Raw genomic sequence first — 20,380 nt, 5'->3', positions numbered from 1 at the left:
TATCATTTATTCAAATGCCCCTATATATCCATAAAACCCTACATACTATTGGAACCCAGGAACACACTCACACAAGCCATGCATCCCACAATCTTTCAACTGCTGTCAACTGTCAGCTGTCGATGGTTTTATACAGTAGAACAATTCTTTCACCATATATACATATGTATAAATATTATTGATTCAGTGAACTGTAGTGAAATCTATATCTGCTGCGCTCCAGTTTAATGTCAAATCGCACTCCAGCTGATCCGCATGTCACGTAACTTTGTTACTTCAAAAATGTGCTAAACCAATTTCTTAATCATAAGTCAATAGTGAGGGCTCAACATGCACACCCTCTTAAGTGCACAGTATGGAGGATTTTACGCAGCAAAACAAACTTGCTCAATGGCACTTCATGGCTTGGCGAGGGCTTCCATAGGAGACCAAAGTGAACCCCAACAGCTTCACTTCAAATCCACATTAGCTCCTCATAGCCATTTATTGAATGTACCAGCTTCCATCAGGGTCTTTTCTAGTTGTTCCTCATTTGTGGATACTATTGCTTTGTTGTGGGTAGAACTGACAAGAAATGTGAAGTCATGGAAGCAATAAGTGGTGCTACACATGAGAAGGGGCATACATTGGACTTAAACTTTTCTACCTAAAGGTTGGGGGGGGGGGGGGTAGTTAGCATGCCATGGAGTCAGATGGTGCCTTGGTCAGATCACTGTTTGCTGGGCTTACATTTTTGAGCAGATAGTAATTGATAAGGGCTGGCAAGGAAGAATGGGGGTAGGAAGAGGTCCAATTCCACTAAAAAAATTGTTGATAGGTAGAATCAAGAGAAAGTTTGGTCAGTCAGATATCTCGGGTGTGGTAGATAGTTGGCACAAAATTATGAGATTTTGGATCAGATGGCCCTCAAATGGTAAACTGTTTACTTACAATCCGGGGATTTAAGTGTATCAAAAAAAATAGTTATAGTGAGCTGAGCTAGAATGGAGAGACTCTGACTGATGTTTCAAGGGAGGAATGAAAAGTTTGTTTGGATCAAGGACTCTCAACCCAGTCCTCAGTATGTCAGGTTTTCAGGATATCCACGATGAATATGTATGAGATAAATTTGTGTGCCCTGTTTTCAATGTATAGAAATCTCTCATGCATATTCATTGTGCATACACTGAAAAGCTGACTGGCTGACTGTCTTGAGGACTGGGGTGAGAACCACCGATCTGGAGGGATAGGAAATATTGGTTGATAGTGTGAAAAAATGTTTCTGTTGAGGTAGGATTTGAGATTCTGTTAATCAGCTGCAAGAATTTTTTCTATTATGAAAGGTTTCTTCAAGTGGCCACAGGAAAGGGTCACTGATGGTGTTATTTCTTTTCAGGATTTTCAGAATGCATGGCTGTAGAAAATGGAAATGATATGCTATCTGTTAGGGAAATCCAGAGAGTTCACCAATGTAGTATGAGGGATGAATTGTGATGGGAGGAATTCCATCTGGTGTCAAGTGAAGCAAACTGTTAGCTAAAGTAAATACTACCTTATGTGAGCTGGATCTGTGTCCTGTCAGTGTGGTAGGATGTTAGCAATACAGTGAGTGAGGTGTTAGTGGGATAATCAATGCATCTCAAGGAATGTCATGTGCCAGGCAGTCTGAAGAATGTGTTTATTATCCTTCTCTTTAAAAAGCTGTTATGCACCTAGGTGCCTAGTAATTATAGGTCTGTATTGCTTGTTCCATTTTTTGGCTAAGCTTTCACTTTTTGAATAGTTCTGCATCAATTGCAGCCATTTCTACAGGTTATAAATGGTTTTGATGCGAAGCATTGTGGGTGCTGTACAGCACATACCCAGGACTCTATCTATGGTGCCCAGAATTGGGCATCAATATGTAGGTGCCAATCCAAGATGTGCACCCAACTAAATTGGCAAATGTGCCAATTATTGAGTGCTAACACCAATTTGAATGTGCATGCATATCTTGCTTTGTGCTATTCTCTCTGTGTGCCCAAATCCCATAGCGTGCAACCCAGAAGGGGGCATGATCATGGGAGGCGTGTGGGTGGGACAGGGACATTCCTAAAATGTGCACTCACTGTTGCAGAATACTGGGGATGTGCACCCAAATTGGGCACCGGGAATTACACCTAGTTTCAGCAGGCGTAAGTCCTTGAAATTGGCACTCAATGCGATTCTATAATGGGTGGTCATCTTTGAGTGTCCATTATATTATAGCATTGAGTGCTGATTTTTCAGCACTATTTACTGAATCTAACCCATAATGTTGAAACACTACTGATCTCAGTCTTAGACATATATGTAGGGGTTTAGACAAGAAAGTCGTATGTATTAATTTTGTTAGATGTCTTTTATCTGCTTTTAACTTGGTAAATCATGAGATTGTAGCTTCCATTTCCTCTCTTTTGCTTAATTTATTTTAATTTGATGTATGTAAACCACTTAGGAGGGTCTCCGATAGGTGGTATATCAAACTTGAAAACTAACTATTTTGGTGATGTAATTGAAGCAGTTGGGAATAGAACCCTTGATCATTTCTGGTTCTGATCATTCCTAGGGTGGTGATCTCAAGTTTAGGGGAAGATGCCACAAGGTGGAAACCCGTTATGGCTGGTGTTCTTCAAGGGTCAGCCTGAGCCTCATTCTTAACCAGTGGCGTACCAAGGGGGGGCGGTGGGGGCGGTCTGCCCTGGGTGCATGCCGCTGGGGGGGGGGTCCCGCGCACCTGTTGGCTTTGAGTCCGCTCGTTCCCTCCCTGCTGCTCCCTCTGCGAAGAACAGGTTGCTTCCTGTTCCGGGGCAGAGGGAGCAGAAGGGAAACGAGCGGACTCGGAGCCGACAGGCGCACAGCACCCCCCCCCCCCCCCAGCAGGTAAAAATGCCCCGGGTGTCAGCCAGCCTAGGAACGCCATTGTTCTTAACTAATATCTGTGACCAGTTGGGAAGTGTTGAGTGAGCTGGGGGTAAATTATAGGGGTTTTGTGGATGACATTCAGTTGTTGTTGGTTTAAAAAAAAAAATAATTTTTAATTTTTGCTGGATCCAGACTATTATGAGGCTACAGGGTAAAATTGTGTGTAAAGAAACTTGAAAGTTGAATGGAGGAGAACTGCTTGACCTTTAAATTTAGAACAAATGGAGTTGATTTGATTGAGTTGGGATGGTACAATTAAAGCCCCCTTGAAAATGGAGTTGGAAAGGTGATGGAAGTTTGTTAATGTTGTTTGAAATCTTGGTGTGATGATGGATACTAGTTTGTCTTTATAGCCTCAGATCACTGCATTAGTATGAACCTAGAGATGCCAAGTTACCCAGTTGCAGGCTGGAAATGTTTGGACAGTCCTGGATGTCTGACCATCCCATTCTGGCACATAGGGACTTGCAGCTCCGACTTCAAAGGACAGGATTGAGGACTAAAATTCCCACACTGCTTTGGGATTATAAATTCAAAACAAGGACTGGACAAAGTCTCCAGCCTGGCACTGGGCAACTTGGCATCTTAGTGAACAATGTTTTGAAGATTGAGCTTATTGAGAAGAGTGAACTTTTGAGAAGTGTACTTTCACTGATATTTAGATTTTAGAACAGTGTTGGCAGTCCCTGGTGTTTTTAATAGACTTCAACCTGGCTTCTGCCCTCTACGGTCAACTGAAATGGCCCTAGCTAAAGTCTCCAATGACATGTTCGTGGCCAGAACCTATCCCTCTGGTGGATACTCGTCCACTTCTATTCCACTATCAGTTTGTGTACCTCACGGGTCTGTCTTGGGACCTCTGCTTTTCTCCATCTATACTTCTTCCCTTGGTGCTCTGATCTCCTCCCATGATTTTCGGTATCACCTTTATGCTGATGACTCCTAGATGTACCTCTACACTACTAATAAGTAGTATTAAGACTATGAGAAAAGCTATCTTTGTGGGTTTGCTGGTGTCCTGTTTTAAGGGATTAGAAGCTATTCAGGATGCCATTTCAAGGTCAGTGATGTGATGTGTTCCCACCTTGTACCTCAGTTGAAGGCATTACACTGGTTTCTGATGGCATGGTGAATCGAGCTTAAGATGGTGATACAGAACTATAAAGTTCTACATGGGAGGCAGGCCTGTTTCCCACAACAATTAGACCTTATGTTCCATCTTGCCATTTGTGGCCCTCAAATGCCATTACTGCTGAAGTGCCAGTCATAAAATAAATTGTTGCTTGGTGAAATAAGAGCCAGGATGATGATGATAATTAAGGGAGGAATGTTGTAGAATGCACTGGAGGTGCATTTGGCAAATATGTTGAATTTTAGGGAAAAGTTGAAGGCATTCTATTTTAACCAAGCTTTTATGAAGATTTTAAAAGATGAGAAGGGGATTCTTGAATTGGTAGGGGAAGGAATGAGGAAATTTGGGGGGGGGGGGGGGGGGGGGGAGGTATTTGTCTGGTTTTATGCTGGGCAAGCCCTGCCATTTGGTGCTGTAGGTTGGGGGTGGGGAATACAACAGGCAAATATCTCCACTCCTCTTCCTCACCCCTCCTTCCCAGGTCCAGCATTTTCTCTCTCTGCCTTGCTGTTGCTGCTGCCTTACTTGTTCCCTGGTCCAAGTTGGAAGGAGACACACAGTGCCAGCGCGGGACCTTTAAAAATAAGCCTGCACTCATGCACTGCTGCGTTCCACTCACTCTGACAAAATGTGTTGGAGAGACAAGAGTGGGATGCAGCAGCACTCGAGCATAGGCCTATGCTTAAAGTCCCCATGCCAGCGCCAGGGCAGGGAGGAAATTCTGGACACAGGATAGAAGAGAAGATGCTAAATAGTAGGGTAGGGAGGGGAAAAAGGCCTAGGCTGCCCTCTGAGGGGAAATGTGATGCTGGTCACCTGGGGGGAGAGTAGGGAGGAGAATGGGTGCACAGCTGACATTTCATCTAGGGCATCAAGTACCCCCGGGCCAGCTCTGTTTTTATGGGTTTTTTAAAGGTTTTATTATATGCTATGTTATACACTGCTGAGAACAGTAGTGGATGAGCAGTTCTGTAAATGCTTTTACATAAACTGAACTCATAGAAAATAGCAGTGAAATATAAACACCGTTATGTTCTGCCAACTATTAGTTTACTACTTACCATAAATCCAGCAGATTCCTACTAACTCCAAAACGGCTGCAATCAGGATGCCCCAACCAGCACAAAAATGATCAATGAGATCGACCCAGTAAATTCCTGCCTTTAGGAGAAACAAAAGAAATACATTATTTTAATACTTATATACTGCCTACAAGCTTGAAAGTTATCAAAGTGGTGTACATTCAGATACAATAGGTCGTGGAGGGCACAAAATCTGAGGCAATGGAGGGTTAAATGACTTGCCTGAGATCCCAAGAAACTGCAGTAGGATTTGAACAAGGCTCCCCTGGTTCTCAGCCCACTGCTCTGACCATTTGGCTGCTCCTCCACTCCACTCATTATGTTTGAGGCAGCAAGACACTTAGATAAACCATTTGGTAATAAGCATATTCATTGTCAACACAGACTAAAAAGATGTCATTAAGTTAATGAGCACAGAACCAGTAGCCTCGGAGACAAAAGAAACGCACTGAGCACAAAATGTCTGAAATGGCCATTTTTGAAACAAATAGATGCGTTTTAGCAAAACATCCAAAATTGGATTTAGATAATGAAACTGCCCCTCTATATAAGTTTGTAAGTTTATATGCTTTGAAAATGAGCACCATAGCTTTTAGTTCGCAACAGGGGCGTAGCCAGACTTCGGCAGGAGGGGGGTCCAGAGCACGAGGTGAGGGGGCACATTATAGCCCCCCCCAACCTGGTGCCGCCGACCCCCCCGCGCCAATGATGAACCCCTCCGCCACCAACTTTGACCCCCCCCGCCAACGACCCTCTCGACCCCCCCCTCCCGCCGCCAACCCGCCATCGCCTACCTTTGCTGGCGGGGGACCTCAACCCCCGCCAGCCGAGCTGAGGTCCTCTTCTTCCCAATCCCGTGCAAGGCTTCGTGCTAGTCTGGCGTCCTGCACGTTGTACGTGCAGGATGTCAGACTCACACAAACAGAACGAAGCCTTGCAAGATGGCTTTGTTCTGTTTCTGTGAGTCTGACGTCCTGCATGTACAACATGCAGGACGTCAGACTAGAACGAAGCCTTGCGCGGGATTGGGAAGAAGAGGACCTCGGCTCGGCTGGCGGGGGTTGCGCCAGCAAAAGTAGGTGAAGGCGGGTTGGCGGCGGGAAGAGGGGTCTAGAGGGTCATTGGCAGGGGGGTCCAAGGGCAAATCTACGGGGGCCCAGGTTCCCGTGTCCACATACTGGCTACGCCACTGGCTCGTAAGCACTTTGTGACAGAGACTGTACCTGACTGTAGCTTATCTTGAGAACCCAGTAAAACATGGGTTAGATAGACAGATGCTCCCTAATTCTATAAACTTGCACACACAATTTTATGCATAGTGCACAAAGATGCGCACACACAAGTTATAGAATAATGTCAGTTATGCACGTAACTTAAACAATTAGTTGCTAATTGGTGTTAGCACTAATTAGTTATTTGGCAGTAGTTAGCAGATATGCTCATAACTGTCCTTAGTCAAGATTCACAAGTTGTTCTTGCAAAATCCATAGCACTCTGCTTTATAATAGAATCTGGGCACCCCTGTATTTTAGCACACAAAGTTGGTGACCTTTGTAGAATTGCCCCCATAAATATTTTACTAAAGTGTGCTAGTGTGTTAATAATAACATGCATTATTAAATAAAATAATAACATAAGACAGATTGGAAAAAAATGAGAATACAGTAAAAGTTTTTGTGAGTTAACATAGTAGCAGGCTTTAGTGTATCAGCCTAATTTGCTCATTACAACTAGAAAGCAAAAGCAGGGCTGGCCCAGCCACTAGGCAAACTAGGCATTCACCAAGGGTGGTACAATTTGGGGAGGGAGGGTGGCATTAGCACAGCAGTCAGTGTCTCTAATGAGGCTCACTGTTATGGGGCCTTGATCACCCATATGGTTGAAGACCTGCCACATCCTGCTTCCTCTGAAACAGGAAGCTTGCAGGAGATGGGCACAGCAGGCCTTCAGCATGTGCAGATGCTCAAACCCCCTTACCAGCTGATTTGTTTAGAGATTCTGATTGCTGGTCTGGTGCTATCTACTTAATTGTGTCACCATGGAGAGGGAAGGGAAGGGGAGATGCTGGATACCTCAGGGGTGGGGGACTAGGAAAGAGGTTGGGTAAGGAAGAGGTGGTACATTTGGAGAGGGTTAGGGAATGAGTGATGGTGGGCCATTGATGCAAGGGCCTTGGACTGTCATGGGGAAGCGGGGAAGGCACATGGATGAAGGGTTCATCTAGGATGTCTTATACCTTCGGGCCAGCCCTAAGTGAAACACAGCCCAAATAGAAGTCTGAGGTTCTTTCCTGGATTGTAGCTTCATGTTCTAATCAATCCATACGTCCTCTTTGCATAACATAAAACAGTGCTTCTTAACCTAGTCCCATCAGTTTTTCAGGATATTCACAATCAATGTGCATGAAATAGATTTGCATGCACTGCCTCCTTGGTATGTAAATCCTACCTCACATGTATTCACTGTGGATATCCTGAAAACCTGATGGGACTAGATGTGCCTCAAGAACTGGATTGAGAAACACTGGCATACAAAATAACTGTATATTAACAATTTAACACCTAAAAAACAATGTATAGCAGGCGGAAAATGCATACTGTACCTGAGTGACACAAACAAGACCAAGAAAAAATAAGATTATACAACAGCCCACTGTAATTATACCCCTCATCTTCTTCATCAGCTTTGGAAATGCATCATGTATAGTTGTTGTAATTGTTTCTGTAGAGAGAACAAGATTTACCATTGCAGTATGTTAGCATAGATACAACACATGGCAAAATCCAAAAACCAATGAACCCAATTAGGGGGTCTTTTACAAAGCAGAGGTAAGCCCAATGCCGGCAGTTTGGCTAGAGCGCCTGCCATTTCTGGTGCTCTGGAAATATTTTTTTGCTGTAACGCGGTGCTAACCTGGTGGTAATCTGGCAGCGCTGCTCGCTGCCCGGTTACTGCAGTAGCCCTTACCACTACTTCAATGGGTGGTGGTAAGTGCTCCCCGACGCATGGCCATGCAGTAAGGGTTATCTTACCGTGTGACCATTTTTTGGGAAGCATTTTACCCGCTGCGGCAAAAAGGACCCCCCACTGCTACCGCAGGGCCCTTTTCCCGCAGCTTAGTAAAACGACCCCTTAATGTAGGAATACTTCTCCAGTGTTTTTAGATAAGTTAACCACTCCCCTCTCCCCCCCCCCCCCAAATACAGACCATTAGGGAGTCCCTTTTTCATTTAGTTCTGAAGGCATATTTAATTGCCAAAGAGATATCAGTATTTAGTTATTTGAAAGCTCATTTGTAGGGATGTGCATAGGGAAAAATGTGGGTTCCTTTTCACGGTTTTGGCTTTTTTTGTCCCGATTTCATAGATGCGAGACGCCAACTTGAGCATCTCCGGTCTATATTGTTTCGAGTGATTTTGAGAAACACAAGTTCCCTGAAGAGACAACTGCAGAGTTGTTTATACAGACGTTCTTAATACAATTCACCTACAAGCTGTTCTACATATTAATTTAAAAACATCCGCTATAGAATTAGAGAAAGACACGTTATATGGTAAGAAGACTCCTGATGCAGGCCTTACTGGCCGAAACACAGCTGTGTCGAGTCCTGTTCTCCTGTATTCTTTTAAGGTCAATAAATATTTTTAGTTTTCATATTTGAAGTGTCTTTTTTTTTTACATATTTTTTATATATATTTTTTATTTTTGGTTCTGTTTTTATTAGTCAACTTCGCTGTTTTGGTTATTGTTGTTTTTTTTGCAAAGACTGGTTTCTTCTGTTTTTTTGTATTTAGCATTTAGCACGCACTATAATCTCTAGTGCACCTTAGTAAACAGTGCTCTAAATGTAAAATCAACACAGCCAAGAAAACTAAATAATAGTTTTAGGTAAAGTCTGAAAAACTGTATCATTTACATATACATTAAGAAATAATAGCAAAGCATTACTTACCCACAGAAGCAAACTGAGAATCAAGACCCAAAGTTAGAAGCATGAAGAAAAATAAAAATGACCAAAAGGGGGCTCCCGGCAATTGGGACAGGGCTTCTGGGTAGGCAATAAAAGCCAGAGCAAAACCTAAACAAAAATGTAGAAGTTTTTATTCTGAGCTGCCAAACTGAAGAAAGGGTCTATGCTCTAAATTAATACAATGCAATGATCACCTTCCCCATATACATAACCTACACAAAACGAGTTTAGTATTAACTCAGAAAAATTATCCTCCTCCCACTATTTAAATTAAGCTAAGATTTTCATCTCTGAATTTTATGTAAACATTTTCTCACAGAGGCAATTGCATTTTTGACAAGAACCTTTTTTTTTTTTTTGTACAGATGCTTTCACCATAGGATTCAATGCAAACCGTTCATGTAATGAGTGTGAAATCTGACAAACATACACTTATGCTTACTAAGGTGCACTAACGTTAGCGGTTTTAACGAGCGTTAATGGTTTATGCACGTTAAATGCTAATGCGCCCATAGAAATGTATAGGCGTGTTAGCGTTTGACTCGCCTTAACTTTAAAGGCATGTAAAAAAACACGCTAACACACCTTGGTAAACATACCCCATAAGGTGAAAACTTCTTTGTGTAGAAGAGCAAATTTCAAAGCTATTTTCATGGCTAAAACAACATTTTGGAGAACTGCCTGTCTGAGGGTAAACGTATGCGCTTTGTGGAATGAGGAGGAAATTCTATAAAGGTACACTTAAATTTAGGTGCTTGAAGTGGTCCGATTGGTGCCTACTTTTCCTTTATAGATTACTAGTGCAACCATGTACCTACATATTCAGTTAGACTTGAGCTCATACACCAGCCACAAAGCTGATATAAATGCTTATGCCTAGATTCCAGGATACACTTATAGCTGCCCACACTCTGCCCACAGCTAAACAGGTCAGAGAACTGAAAAGTCAGATAATATAGAAAACACTGCATAAACACCTCAAACAATGCAGAAACAAAGGCACAGAGTTCACAATTTTCAAAAATTATTCTAAAACAAATATTTTTCATAGCAATAAATGCAATGATGTCACTGGGGGTCTGTTGGATATGCCGGACGGTCAGATTACCGAAGGTTGGATAATCAAGACTGTACTCCTAATCAAGACTGCCCCCTAATGCTCTTTTCCTTCTGAACCCAATTCCTCCTATGTTTTACAATTCTTTAATCTAGGCACCTTTTTGTGTGCCCCTCACATGCATTCAAGTCTAGAATACTAGCACATATGTATGTAAGTGAACACTTATCACGAAAATGCCAGCAGGATGTGTGTGTGTGCGCAAATGGGAGCCCCTGTTATGTTCCTTCCTTATGTATGCCGGATTCTATATAGTGTGCTTAGATTTAGGCGCTAAAATTGGCGTGGACTCTATAACACTACACATTAACTTAATTGGCTTAACAAGCTAACGAGCTCTGCTATCAGCACTAATTAGAATTTAGGCACACAACTCACTAAGCGTATTCTGTAATGATGTGCGCTGAACTTCTAATGTGCGCAGGCAAAAAGGGATGTGGTTATGGGTTGGTAAATGGGCATTTTGTGAGCATTCTGAAATTTTATTTACGCCACATTTTAGTTGGTTTAAATGGATGTGAGCAGATCTAGGCACTGAAATATCAACTAAGCATATTCTATAATCAGCACCTAAATCTTGGGTCTTGGGGGGGGGGGGGGATGTATATATATGTGTGTATATATAATATAATGCTAAAGAGTCAAGTTTGTATGCTAATGGTCACAATACCATGAAATGAACCCCTGTGGTATAATATTCAAATAAAATGTATTTATTATCATACAAGAATGAAATGCTTTTGGATGGAGATGTGTCTGCCAGAGAAGTAACACCATCCATTTCAATTAAATTATTAGCTCAGCTACCTCTGGGGCATATGGGCTTTCTAAAAATTCCCTTCATTCTAGTCTAGCAAATGAATATTTAAAATTACCAGAGCCAGTTGTATTATACCTACCTGAATCCACAACATCTGGAACAGCTCTCTTTGCTTTAAATGCCATGTGTCCCAGTATAGAAAAGATAGCAAACCCAGCAAACACACTGGTGAGGCAGTTTGTAATGCAAACCATGATGGCATCTCCATAGCAGTTGTTATGAAACTTATTGTAGGAAGACAAGGCTATCAGACCTCCCCAAGCCGTAGAAAGAGAAAAGAAGATTTGTGTGGCAGCATCTTTCCAAACCTGAAACACAGATTTGAGCCATTATCACTGATGCGATTTTCACATAAAAGGGCAACATTTTATACTGTATCACCCTTGAAGCTACCTAAAAACAATTGCTCCTTTTACTGCATTCTGAATCAGTTGTAGCACATAATAAGATTGTGGAGGGCTAAGATATAAGGAGTTCTTGAAAAGATTTATATTCCACAGATCCAGCAGACCATATCCTCATTTATTTAAATACTAAGGGGTGGATATTGAAAGGGGTTTAAGCGGGCAGGAGAGGGTTCAATTCCCACTGCAGTTCCTTGTGACTGGGCAAGTCACTTAACCCTCTGTTACCCCAGGTACGAAAACCTTTGTGAGCCCACTAGTGACAGAGAAAGTACCTGAATATAGGGGCCATTTTACAAAGTGGCAGTAAGCCCAACATGGGCTTATCACTAGCCAAAAGGGAAGTACTGCCAGGCTACCGCAGCATCCCAGTGGTAGTTCCCTCCCCCAACACATGCCATTGCTGGTGCTGCATAAATATTTCAATTTTTTGTAGCACCAGTGTGTACCCGGCGGTAATTACACAGTGCCGCGTGCTGCCCGGTTCGCAGGGTTAGCACGGGAGCCCTTACTGACACTTCAATGAGTAGCTGCAAGTGCTTTCCCTCCAAAATGGCCATGTGGTAAGTTCTCTTCCCCCCCCCCCCCCAAAAAAAAATGGCTGCGTGGCAAGTGCTTCAATTGCCACACGGCCATATCTTGAAAAAAATAAAGACCTGCCTTTTACTCACTGCAGTAAAAGGGAGCCTCAGCGCGAGTCAAAAACAGACGCGGGCCCCCTTTTTGCATGTGTCTAGTAGAGCTATAGAAATGATTGGTAATAGTAATGCTTAACCCCTGCTCAGTGGGCCATGCCTGAATATTCAGCAGCACTTAACTGAACAGTGCCACTGAATATCTTCTCTGACTGCTATGAGATTGTGCGGTTCGTATCTGGTTGGTCCATGGGTGGAGTCGGGGAGAAGCCATTATTTATGTGAGTGCCAATGCTCGTATATATAACCAGACAAATGGCAGTCCTGTTTTTTGCCTGGTTAGCTAAACGGGTGCTGCCACTGAATATCAGCCACAACCTGCATAACTTCCTGGTCCATGGTTGACCCAGATATTCAATACTCCCAGACATGACCTCAGCATTGAATATGTAGCTTAGAATCCGCCCAGAGCAGTCGATAGCTTAAAAAAAAATCTATGACCACCACAGGTTGAATGCTATGTATGCATCAACCAAGTTTCAATTACTCACAGCATAGTAAGACATAATAGTATAAGGCAGGGCTTCTCAACCCAATCCTTGAGGCACACCTTCTCCCATTAGGTTTACAGGATATCCATAATGAATATGCATGAGAAAGATTTAATCTCATATATACTCATAATGAATATCCTGAAAACCTGATGGAACTAGGTGTGCTTCAAGAACTAGGTTGAGAAGCAGTGGCATAAGGAAAAGGACAAAAACCAGACTGCTTGCTACAAAGATGCAAAAGCTTTGGGGGAAAATATTCCTTTGCTTCCTTCTGAAAAAGTACCGATGAATCTGACTGGTAAAGTGTCATAGGCAGGCTATTCAATAAGATAGGGTCCATGATAGAGGAAGCATGGGAATGAATTTCTTCTAGAAGTGCCCTTTTCAGTGAAGGCACAGGAAGCAGTGTCCTTTCAGTAGACCTCAGGTGTTACACTGCACAGTATTTTTGAAACAGTAGGGGGAGGTTTCTTACAAGGCTCTGTAAATAAGCTTTACAACCTTACATTTGATTCTCCCAAAACGTGATAGCTAGTTATCTGAAGAATCTTTTTACTGGCAGCCAATGACTGTCAGGCTTATTCTATGTGTAGTAATATTATCATGCACTGCTGCATTCTGAATCAATTGTAGCACACACACACACATATATATATATATAATAAGATTGAGGAGGGGGAGGGCTAAGTTATAAGGAGTTATAATAGTTGACGTATGTTAAGACTGTAGTCTGCAGAACTTATCTGAAACCCATCAGGCTAAAACTCCAGCTTATCTTTGCTTATAAAACACATTTTTGAACACAGCATTGACCTGGGCAGCCATGGAAAATCTGGAATCCAAGTTCACTCCCAGATTCTTCATTTCTGCTAACAATGGAAAGGTGCAAATCCCAAATTGTACATATAATGTGACATCTGATATAGAAGAATGATACATATTGATAAGAGAGAACTGCTGCTGGTGTAACAGCAGTTTCTTTGCTGCCAGGCATTCACCAGTGTGCTTCAGGTGATGGTTGCCTGACTGAAAGGAGAACAGCCTACAAATGATAGTGCAGTCCAGCAGCAAAAAGAAGTTTTATTCAATGGCCGCAGATAAATGTTGAATAGTAGAAATGTGAAGGCTGAACCTTGAGGAGTACCGATAATATTTTACTGTAAAGGAAGAAAGGTAAACTAAGGACTTGCCTACATTTACATAAATTTTCACCTTTGACTCTATGGAAAATGACCTTATTCTTATCAAATCACTGTAATTGTGAACAAGAGAGGATGATCCAACTTTCACCCAGTTTTGAATTCAATCTTGAGCACAGGAGTTATCGTGCTGATAGATTAACCAGTGCATAAGATATTTTGCACAAAATTTGAAAAACAATAAAATAGTGACTATATGCTGTGCGAGGCACTCACTTCTGAATCGCTCAGTTTGGAAATATCCGACTGTGTTCCAATGTAATAGTCGATGCCCTCCCAAGCACCTTCCAATGTAGCGCCTCGTATCAGAAGAATAATCAGTACAATATATGGGAAAATAGCTGTAAAATAAACCACCTGCAAAGAAGAGTCAAAACCTTAGAATGAATTTTGAGAAAATCCAGAATACAACACATTGTCCATTTCATGTAATCTGACTAAATGCTAAGATTTCAGTATGTCAGGCATCCAGCTAAGCTGTGTCCTTAGGGCTTTCTCCCACTGGCCTAGCCAGGTAAATCCCAGAAAACAAACTTTTGGTCCACATGTTCCAAAAGCAATGAAGACATTGGAGCAGACACAGCGATAAAAGAAGCAGATGACTTATGGGGTGAGCCTTTCATTTCGCTATAGGTATTATAGGACCTCTAAACTCCGGGGGGGGGGGGGGGGGTCACTGTTCAGGCAGTAATACCTATGGTGAAGTGTGAGGCTCACACCATAACATATGTTCTGCCCTTGAAGCAGCCCTTACTGGGCGAAACATGGTCACGTCGGACACACTTTTTAATTAATGCACTTATTAAAGTCTCCTGCTTCTTTTATCACTGTGTTTACACCCAGAAAGAATTTGTTGAGCATTGTAAGATTGATGTGAAAAACAGTAATCGTTTCGAAAAAAAAAATAGGTCCTACATTTATTACAATGAGTTACCTTTCCAGAAGATTTGATTCCTTTAAATAGTGCTGCTCCAACTATTATCCATGCCAGGAGGAGGCAAAGGGCTAAATACCACACAATCTCACCAGTCTCATCAAGACCACTGGATTTACGGAGTGCCACCTTACTAGACATAAAATAAACAGAGTGATTAATAGTTCTGAATACTGCTTTATCAATATATATAAGAACTGATTCATAAAGCAAATGAGGAAACTTCCAAGTCCGTATTCAGCAATATGGCTGCCATTTAAACATCACAAATACAGAAATGTCTGAGGATATGCATAGTTTCAATGGCATTATCCATGTCAGCCAGCTTTGAAAATCCATATATGATTTTAAATACTGTATTGTTTCTAATATTAGCCCACCTCTAACAATGCCCCTCCCCCTGTTTCAGCACTGAAAACCCCTGTAAATTTCATGTTAACACCAAATTTAGATTCCCCAAATAATAGCCCACCACCCTGGAATTCACAGGAACTGGCATTGCTCTCCACCCTCCAGTCCCCATGACGACTGGATCTCTCTTCTTACCTCTTCTCATGGTTATGATGCTGGACCGGTGTGGGGCATTGAGCATGTGCTATAACCATGAGAAAAGGTAAGAGAAATATGGTCATCGCGGGGGGGGGGGGGGGGGGGGGGGTGGAAGGTGGAGGAGACCAATGCTGGGGAGGCTGGCTGGAGGAGAGAAATGGTGCCTCCATTAATAGCCCACCCTAGGCTCCAGCAAACCCATTGTTTCGTACAATAGCCCAGGCATTTATTACAAACAATACGGTATTTAGACTAGAATTGTATAAATCATTTTCATATACAAAACACTTTTGTAAAAAGGCTTTTATAAAATTAGGTTATGCCTAAAAATATGCGTGGGGCAAGCCAGTCTGTACCTGTACAGTAGGCATGCTCAAGGAGTCATGATTTGTTTACTAAGCCATGATAAAATCTGTAGTTACCATGACTTAATGCAGGACTTTACCACATGGGAGCTTCAAATTTCTTGCGGCAATGATTAGGGGAATTCCCAGCCTTTAAGTGCCACATTAAGGGGTCCTTTTACAAAGCTGTAATAGAAAGTGGCCTTAGTGCGCCCTTATGCGGGTCTTTCCTGCGCAGTAAAGCCATTTCTTTCGCAGGAAGGAAATGGCTGATTTTTTTTTCCATTTTCAAAATTAATTGCCATGCGCTAATGTTGCCATTAGTGTGCAGCCCACACGAGCACTTACCACCATCTTCCTGTTCTAAGTAGTTAGTGCACAGCAATACCGACCCGCTAACTGATTAGCACATAAAAGCCCACTCTCTGCCTCCAGAGATGCCTCCTCGGCCAAAAAATATTTTTAGCACATAGCGCGTGCAGATTTGAAACTTACTGCAGTACACCTCGGCATGCCCCGCAGTAAGCCCTTTTAAGCTGTGGTAAGCATGTGTTAGTGCTTGTCACAGCTTAGTAAAAGGACCCCTAAATTTTCAGGTAGCATTCAGTACTGTCCTTGGTATTAGTACAGAATCACTTAGCACCTTATATTTTGGAGGCACTCAGGGGTCCCACATTAACTGCAAAATTGCCAATTAGTGAGCATTAATGGCAGTGTCCTAACCACAAAACACCTTTCACGCCCATTCTCCACCCATGACACTTCCTTTAACACAAAAAGCACTTACCCCCAGATTCTATATTGGGTGACCAAAATTGCCCGTACAAATCCGGCCGTATTCTGGATTTGTGCGTGCAATTTAATTATCAACACTAATTGGTATTAAGTAGAATTGACATGCACAACTCACTAACCCCCTTGTTTACTAAGCCATGATAGTGGCTACGGTGTGCTAATCCTGACACTTAAGAATTGAAAGGAATGTAAGGTTCAAATCCCACTGTCACTCCTTGTGATCTTGGGCAAGTCATGTAACCCTCCATGGTCTCAGATGCAAGCTTAGATTTTAAGTCCTCCTAGTACAGGAATATACCTAGTGTACTTGAATGAAACTTGCAAACTTCAGGACAGTCTCAATTCGCTGATCCAACCATCCAGCATATCCCACAGACCCCCGGTGACATCACCATTAAGAAGCATGCAGCTTCTCGTTCCATTTTCTGGCGAAGCACAGAGGGAAGTTTCGCCCTTAACACAATTCGTTTCAAACCCAGGTTCCTGCTTTTTACCACAAAATCGGGAACTCTATGCCTTTGCTTATGCATTGTTTGAGGGATTGTTTTTCCGTATTACCCAATTTTTCACTTATCAGACAGTCCCGTTTATGTTGAATAATTGAGACTGTCCTGTATCAAGAAAGGCATGAATGAACTAAAATCCAAATAACTTTCCAGTAAGGAAAGCATTAATCTTGCTTGCAGGAAAAAATTGGCAGTTATACTCATTTACCAAAACAGGGAGAATCTCAGGGGTGTGAAAAAGAGAAAAACCCTTAAGTTGCTGACTATTGGCTAAATTTATAGATTGTGTTGTGAATTTTGATGTTCTGTTTGGATGATTTGGAAGAAATTGCATGCATTGAACTAGATTCAGTAAATGGTGCTCAAAAATTAGCGCCCCAAAAAAATTGGTGCTCAATGCTATTCTATAGTGGGCACTCAAAGATGAGTACTCGTTTATAGGATAGCATCAAGTGCTCATTTTGGCACCAAAATTTGGGTGGCAGGCCCTGCCTGCTGAAAAAAAAGGAGTGATTCCTGGCACCCAATTTGGGTGCAAATCCCCTGTATTCTATGCTTGCAAATTTTAGGAACGACTCTGACCCAAGCAAGCACTTCCCATGGCCACGCCCCAGTTACACGCTATAAGATTTGGGCAAATATTGTTATAGTAATGCCAACTAGCACCCAATTAATGGCACTAAATGAGTCCTAGCCAATTTAATTGAGCGCACATCTTGACTCTGCGCCATATATAGAATTCAGGGGATTATCCAGTTCACTACCCTTCACCAGGACGCTGAGGATATCAACGAATCTGTTTTCTCACTTGGTCTCATACACTCACTCTCACAGAGAATCTGTGTCTCACACACACTCTCTTGCACACACACACACACTCTCTCACACTGTGTCTCACATATGCACTTGCACACACTCTCATTCTCACACACACACTCTGACAGACACACTCACACCCAGACTCACTCTCTCTCTCACACACATACACACTCACACATTCACTCTCTCTCTCACACACAGTCACTCTCACATACACTCTCCCAAACATACACACTCCGAAGAAAACCTTGCTAGCGCCCGTTTCATTTGTGTCAGAAACGGGCCTTTTTTACTAGTATTCAATAAGTTATTGCTCTTCAGTGTCATTTCTTAAAGAGATCACATAATGTTAATAACAAGAAAGGGTAAAAGATATCATCTGTATATTTTGCACTTACTCCCAGTACTGCTTGCTTGGGAGATCCAATGGCAAATAAACAGTGCTTTTATCAATGCAGGATTCATTGTTGGCTGAGGCCCATGTTAAGTTTACATTAATAGTTTTGTTGTCTGAAGTTGTTATATTACAAGTGCCTGTGTTAAGAGAAAAGTCATGAGAATGCATTGTTAGAATGAAGTAACTATGAAATAGATTGAAGTACAATGAATCTATCGATGAATTATTACTTATTCCTTAAATGTCCCTTTGCATCATCCACATGAAGTGAGCTGGAATGAACATATTTGTTTGCCTCCCTCCTTCCCAGTCTCGTGAACTGGTGAGACTAGTAAATAGAGAACTGTAGATTCCGTAATTTGGGATACAATTATAATTACTTATAGCACGGCTGATGTCTATGTCTACTGTGCAGAGAATAGTTACCTGCAGTGAGGTCAAACAACCATTCTGAATAGTGTTCTCTGCTATTATAATTATCGCTAAGTTTGTACCACACTTTTGAGCATCACTACTACTACTACTTAACATTTCTACAGCGCTACTAGGGTTATGCAGCGCTGTACAAAATAAACAAAGAAGGACGGTCCCTGCTCAAATGAGCTTACAATCTAAAGAACGAAATGTCAAGTTGGGCAGTCTAGATTTCCTGGGTAGAGGTGTAGAGGTTAGGTGCCGAAGGCATAAGATGTAAAGGTGTGCAATTATATAAACAATAGTAGTATCCAAGGCAATAGTTATGATATATGGAAATAGGAGTTTAGAAACTTAATACTGATCCATTCGGTTTTAGTATGTATCAAAACTGTTTAGGTCAGGCCCCCCCCTGGTTCAGTTATAGCACTGGGCTGCAGCATTGCTGATCTGAATTTAGAGTGGGTTGGGTTTGCACTGTAGATGTGATCAGGCCTGGGACATAAAGGAAGGTGGTTGCTACAACTGTGGTGCTCCCTGTTAGGCTACAGCCAGCACTGAGGATGCTCACTGGGGCAATACTCCTCAAGCCCATGGGTTGGTGATGCTCCCTTAGCTTGCAGCTTGTTGGGAGATGGGTAATGATAGAGATTATAGGGGATAAAACATGGAAAAACTTATTATGGGATTTATATTGTAAGAATCAAAGAGAAAAATTATAAAGTAAGGAAGAGCCTCCCAGTAGGGGTGGTGGATGTCTTCAAAATAAATAAATTTAACTATACTTGAACTAGCAGTAGAGATGAGGGACTGAAAAAGACACTAGGATAGGTAGCTGATTCTGGTTTAATTATCAGAATTCATATGCTGATCTGGGTCAGTTGGTTTCTATCTGCCTTCACTTGTTATTACTTATTTTGGATTTTTATGTTACTATTGAGCTGACTTTTAAAGTGACTTGTGACTTAAAGGACCCTTTAACAAAACATCAGTAAAAAATGGTCTTAGTGCACCCTTACATGAGTCATTCCTGCACACTAAGGCCAATTTTATCACTGGGGTAAAATGGCCATGTTTTTTCTATTTCCTGTATTAATGGCCATGCTCTATCCCCATTAGCACATGAACCCCTACTGCTGCCTATTTTGTAGGTAGTAGGAACTCATGCGCTATACCCACACTAATCAGCACACTGCAGTGCCCATGTGCTGACAGAGTAGAGCAGACCATGCCCGCTCTCCACCCCCAGACCACTCCCAGTGCTAAAAACTACATTTTATTTTTTAGCATGTAGGTAGTGCATAGAGATCCCAAAATTACAGTGGGACACCTCGGTGTATCCCGCTGTAAGCCATTTTTGTTAAACGGCCTCTTAGAATATAAGCCCAGTAGGGACAGAAAAGTACCTGTATATAATCTATGTAAACTGCTTTGGTTTTACCACAGAAAGGAGTTATATCAAATCCATCATCCCCCACCCCCACCCCTTGAAGATTAGTGTAAACCTATCCAGCTAAAGTGTGGTCAGTGAGGTCAAAATCTATCATTTGACTACACATGGCTAGACAGCTAAAACAGTGCTAGCCAGCTATATTCTCCTTCTACCATGGGAACACCACCAGAGGCATTCACTTTTATGGCAGCTAAATCAAAATTTATTGAATTGGATCTGGCTGGCTAACTCTAGTTCACCGACGAGAACCTTACTGAAAATCTGGTCCTATGTTACTACAGAAGACCAAATAAATAAATAACTAAAACTGTTAGTTTGTCTCATTTATGTTTCC

At 42.0% G+C, this 20,380-nt stretch overlaps 1 protein-coding gene across 1 annotated transcript in view; it reads right to left on the bottom strand.

Moving 5' to 3' along the window:
- LOC115474160 (sodium- and chloride-dependent neutral and basic amino acid transporter B(0+)-like) overlaps positions 1-20,380 on the bottom strand; it is a 40,243-nt gene that overhangs the window by 7,996 nt on the left and 11,867 nt on the right. Inside the window, exons 5-11 of the mRNA XM_030209498.1 lie at positions 18,181-18,316; positions 14,770-14,902; positions 14,052-14,192; positions 11,123-11,351; positions 9,089-9,214; positions 7,739-7,857; positions 5,116-5,215 (exon numbers count right to left, since the gene is read on the bottom strand). Coding sequence (XP_030065358.1) covers positions 5,116-5,215; positions 7,739-7,857; positions 9,089-9,214; positions 11,123-11,351; positions 14,052-14,192; positions 14,770-14,902; positions 18,181-18,316 — 984 coding nt within the window. The remainder of the gene's footprint in view (positions 1-5,115; positions 5,216-7,738; positions 7,858-9,088; positions 9,215-11,122; positions 11,352-14,051; positions 14,193-14,769; positions 14,903-18,180; positions 18,317-20,380) is intronic.

The sequence above is a fragment of the Microcaecilia unicolor genome, chromosome 7 (assembly GCF_901765095.1).
Source record: "Microcaecilia unicolor chromosome 7, aMicUni1.1, whole genome shotgun sequence".
In the NCBI taxonomy this organism is placed as follows: domain Eukaryota; kingdom Metazoa; phylum Chordata; class Amphibia; order Gymnophiona; family Siphonopidae; genus Microcaecilia; species Microcaecilia unicolor.
The sequence above is the reverse complement of the archived record's forward strand: the minus strand, read 5'-3'. Positions and strand labels throughout refer to the sequence as shown.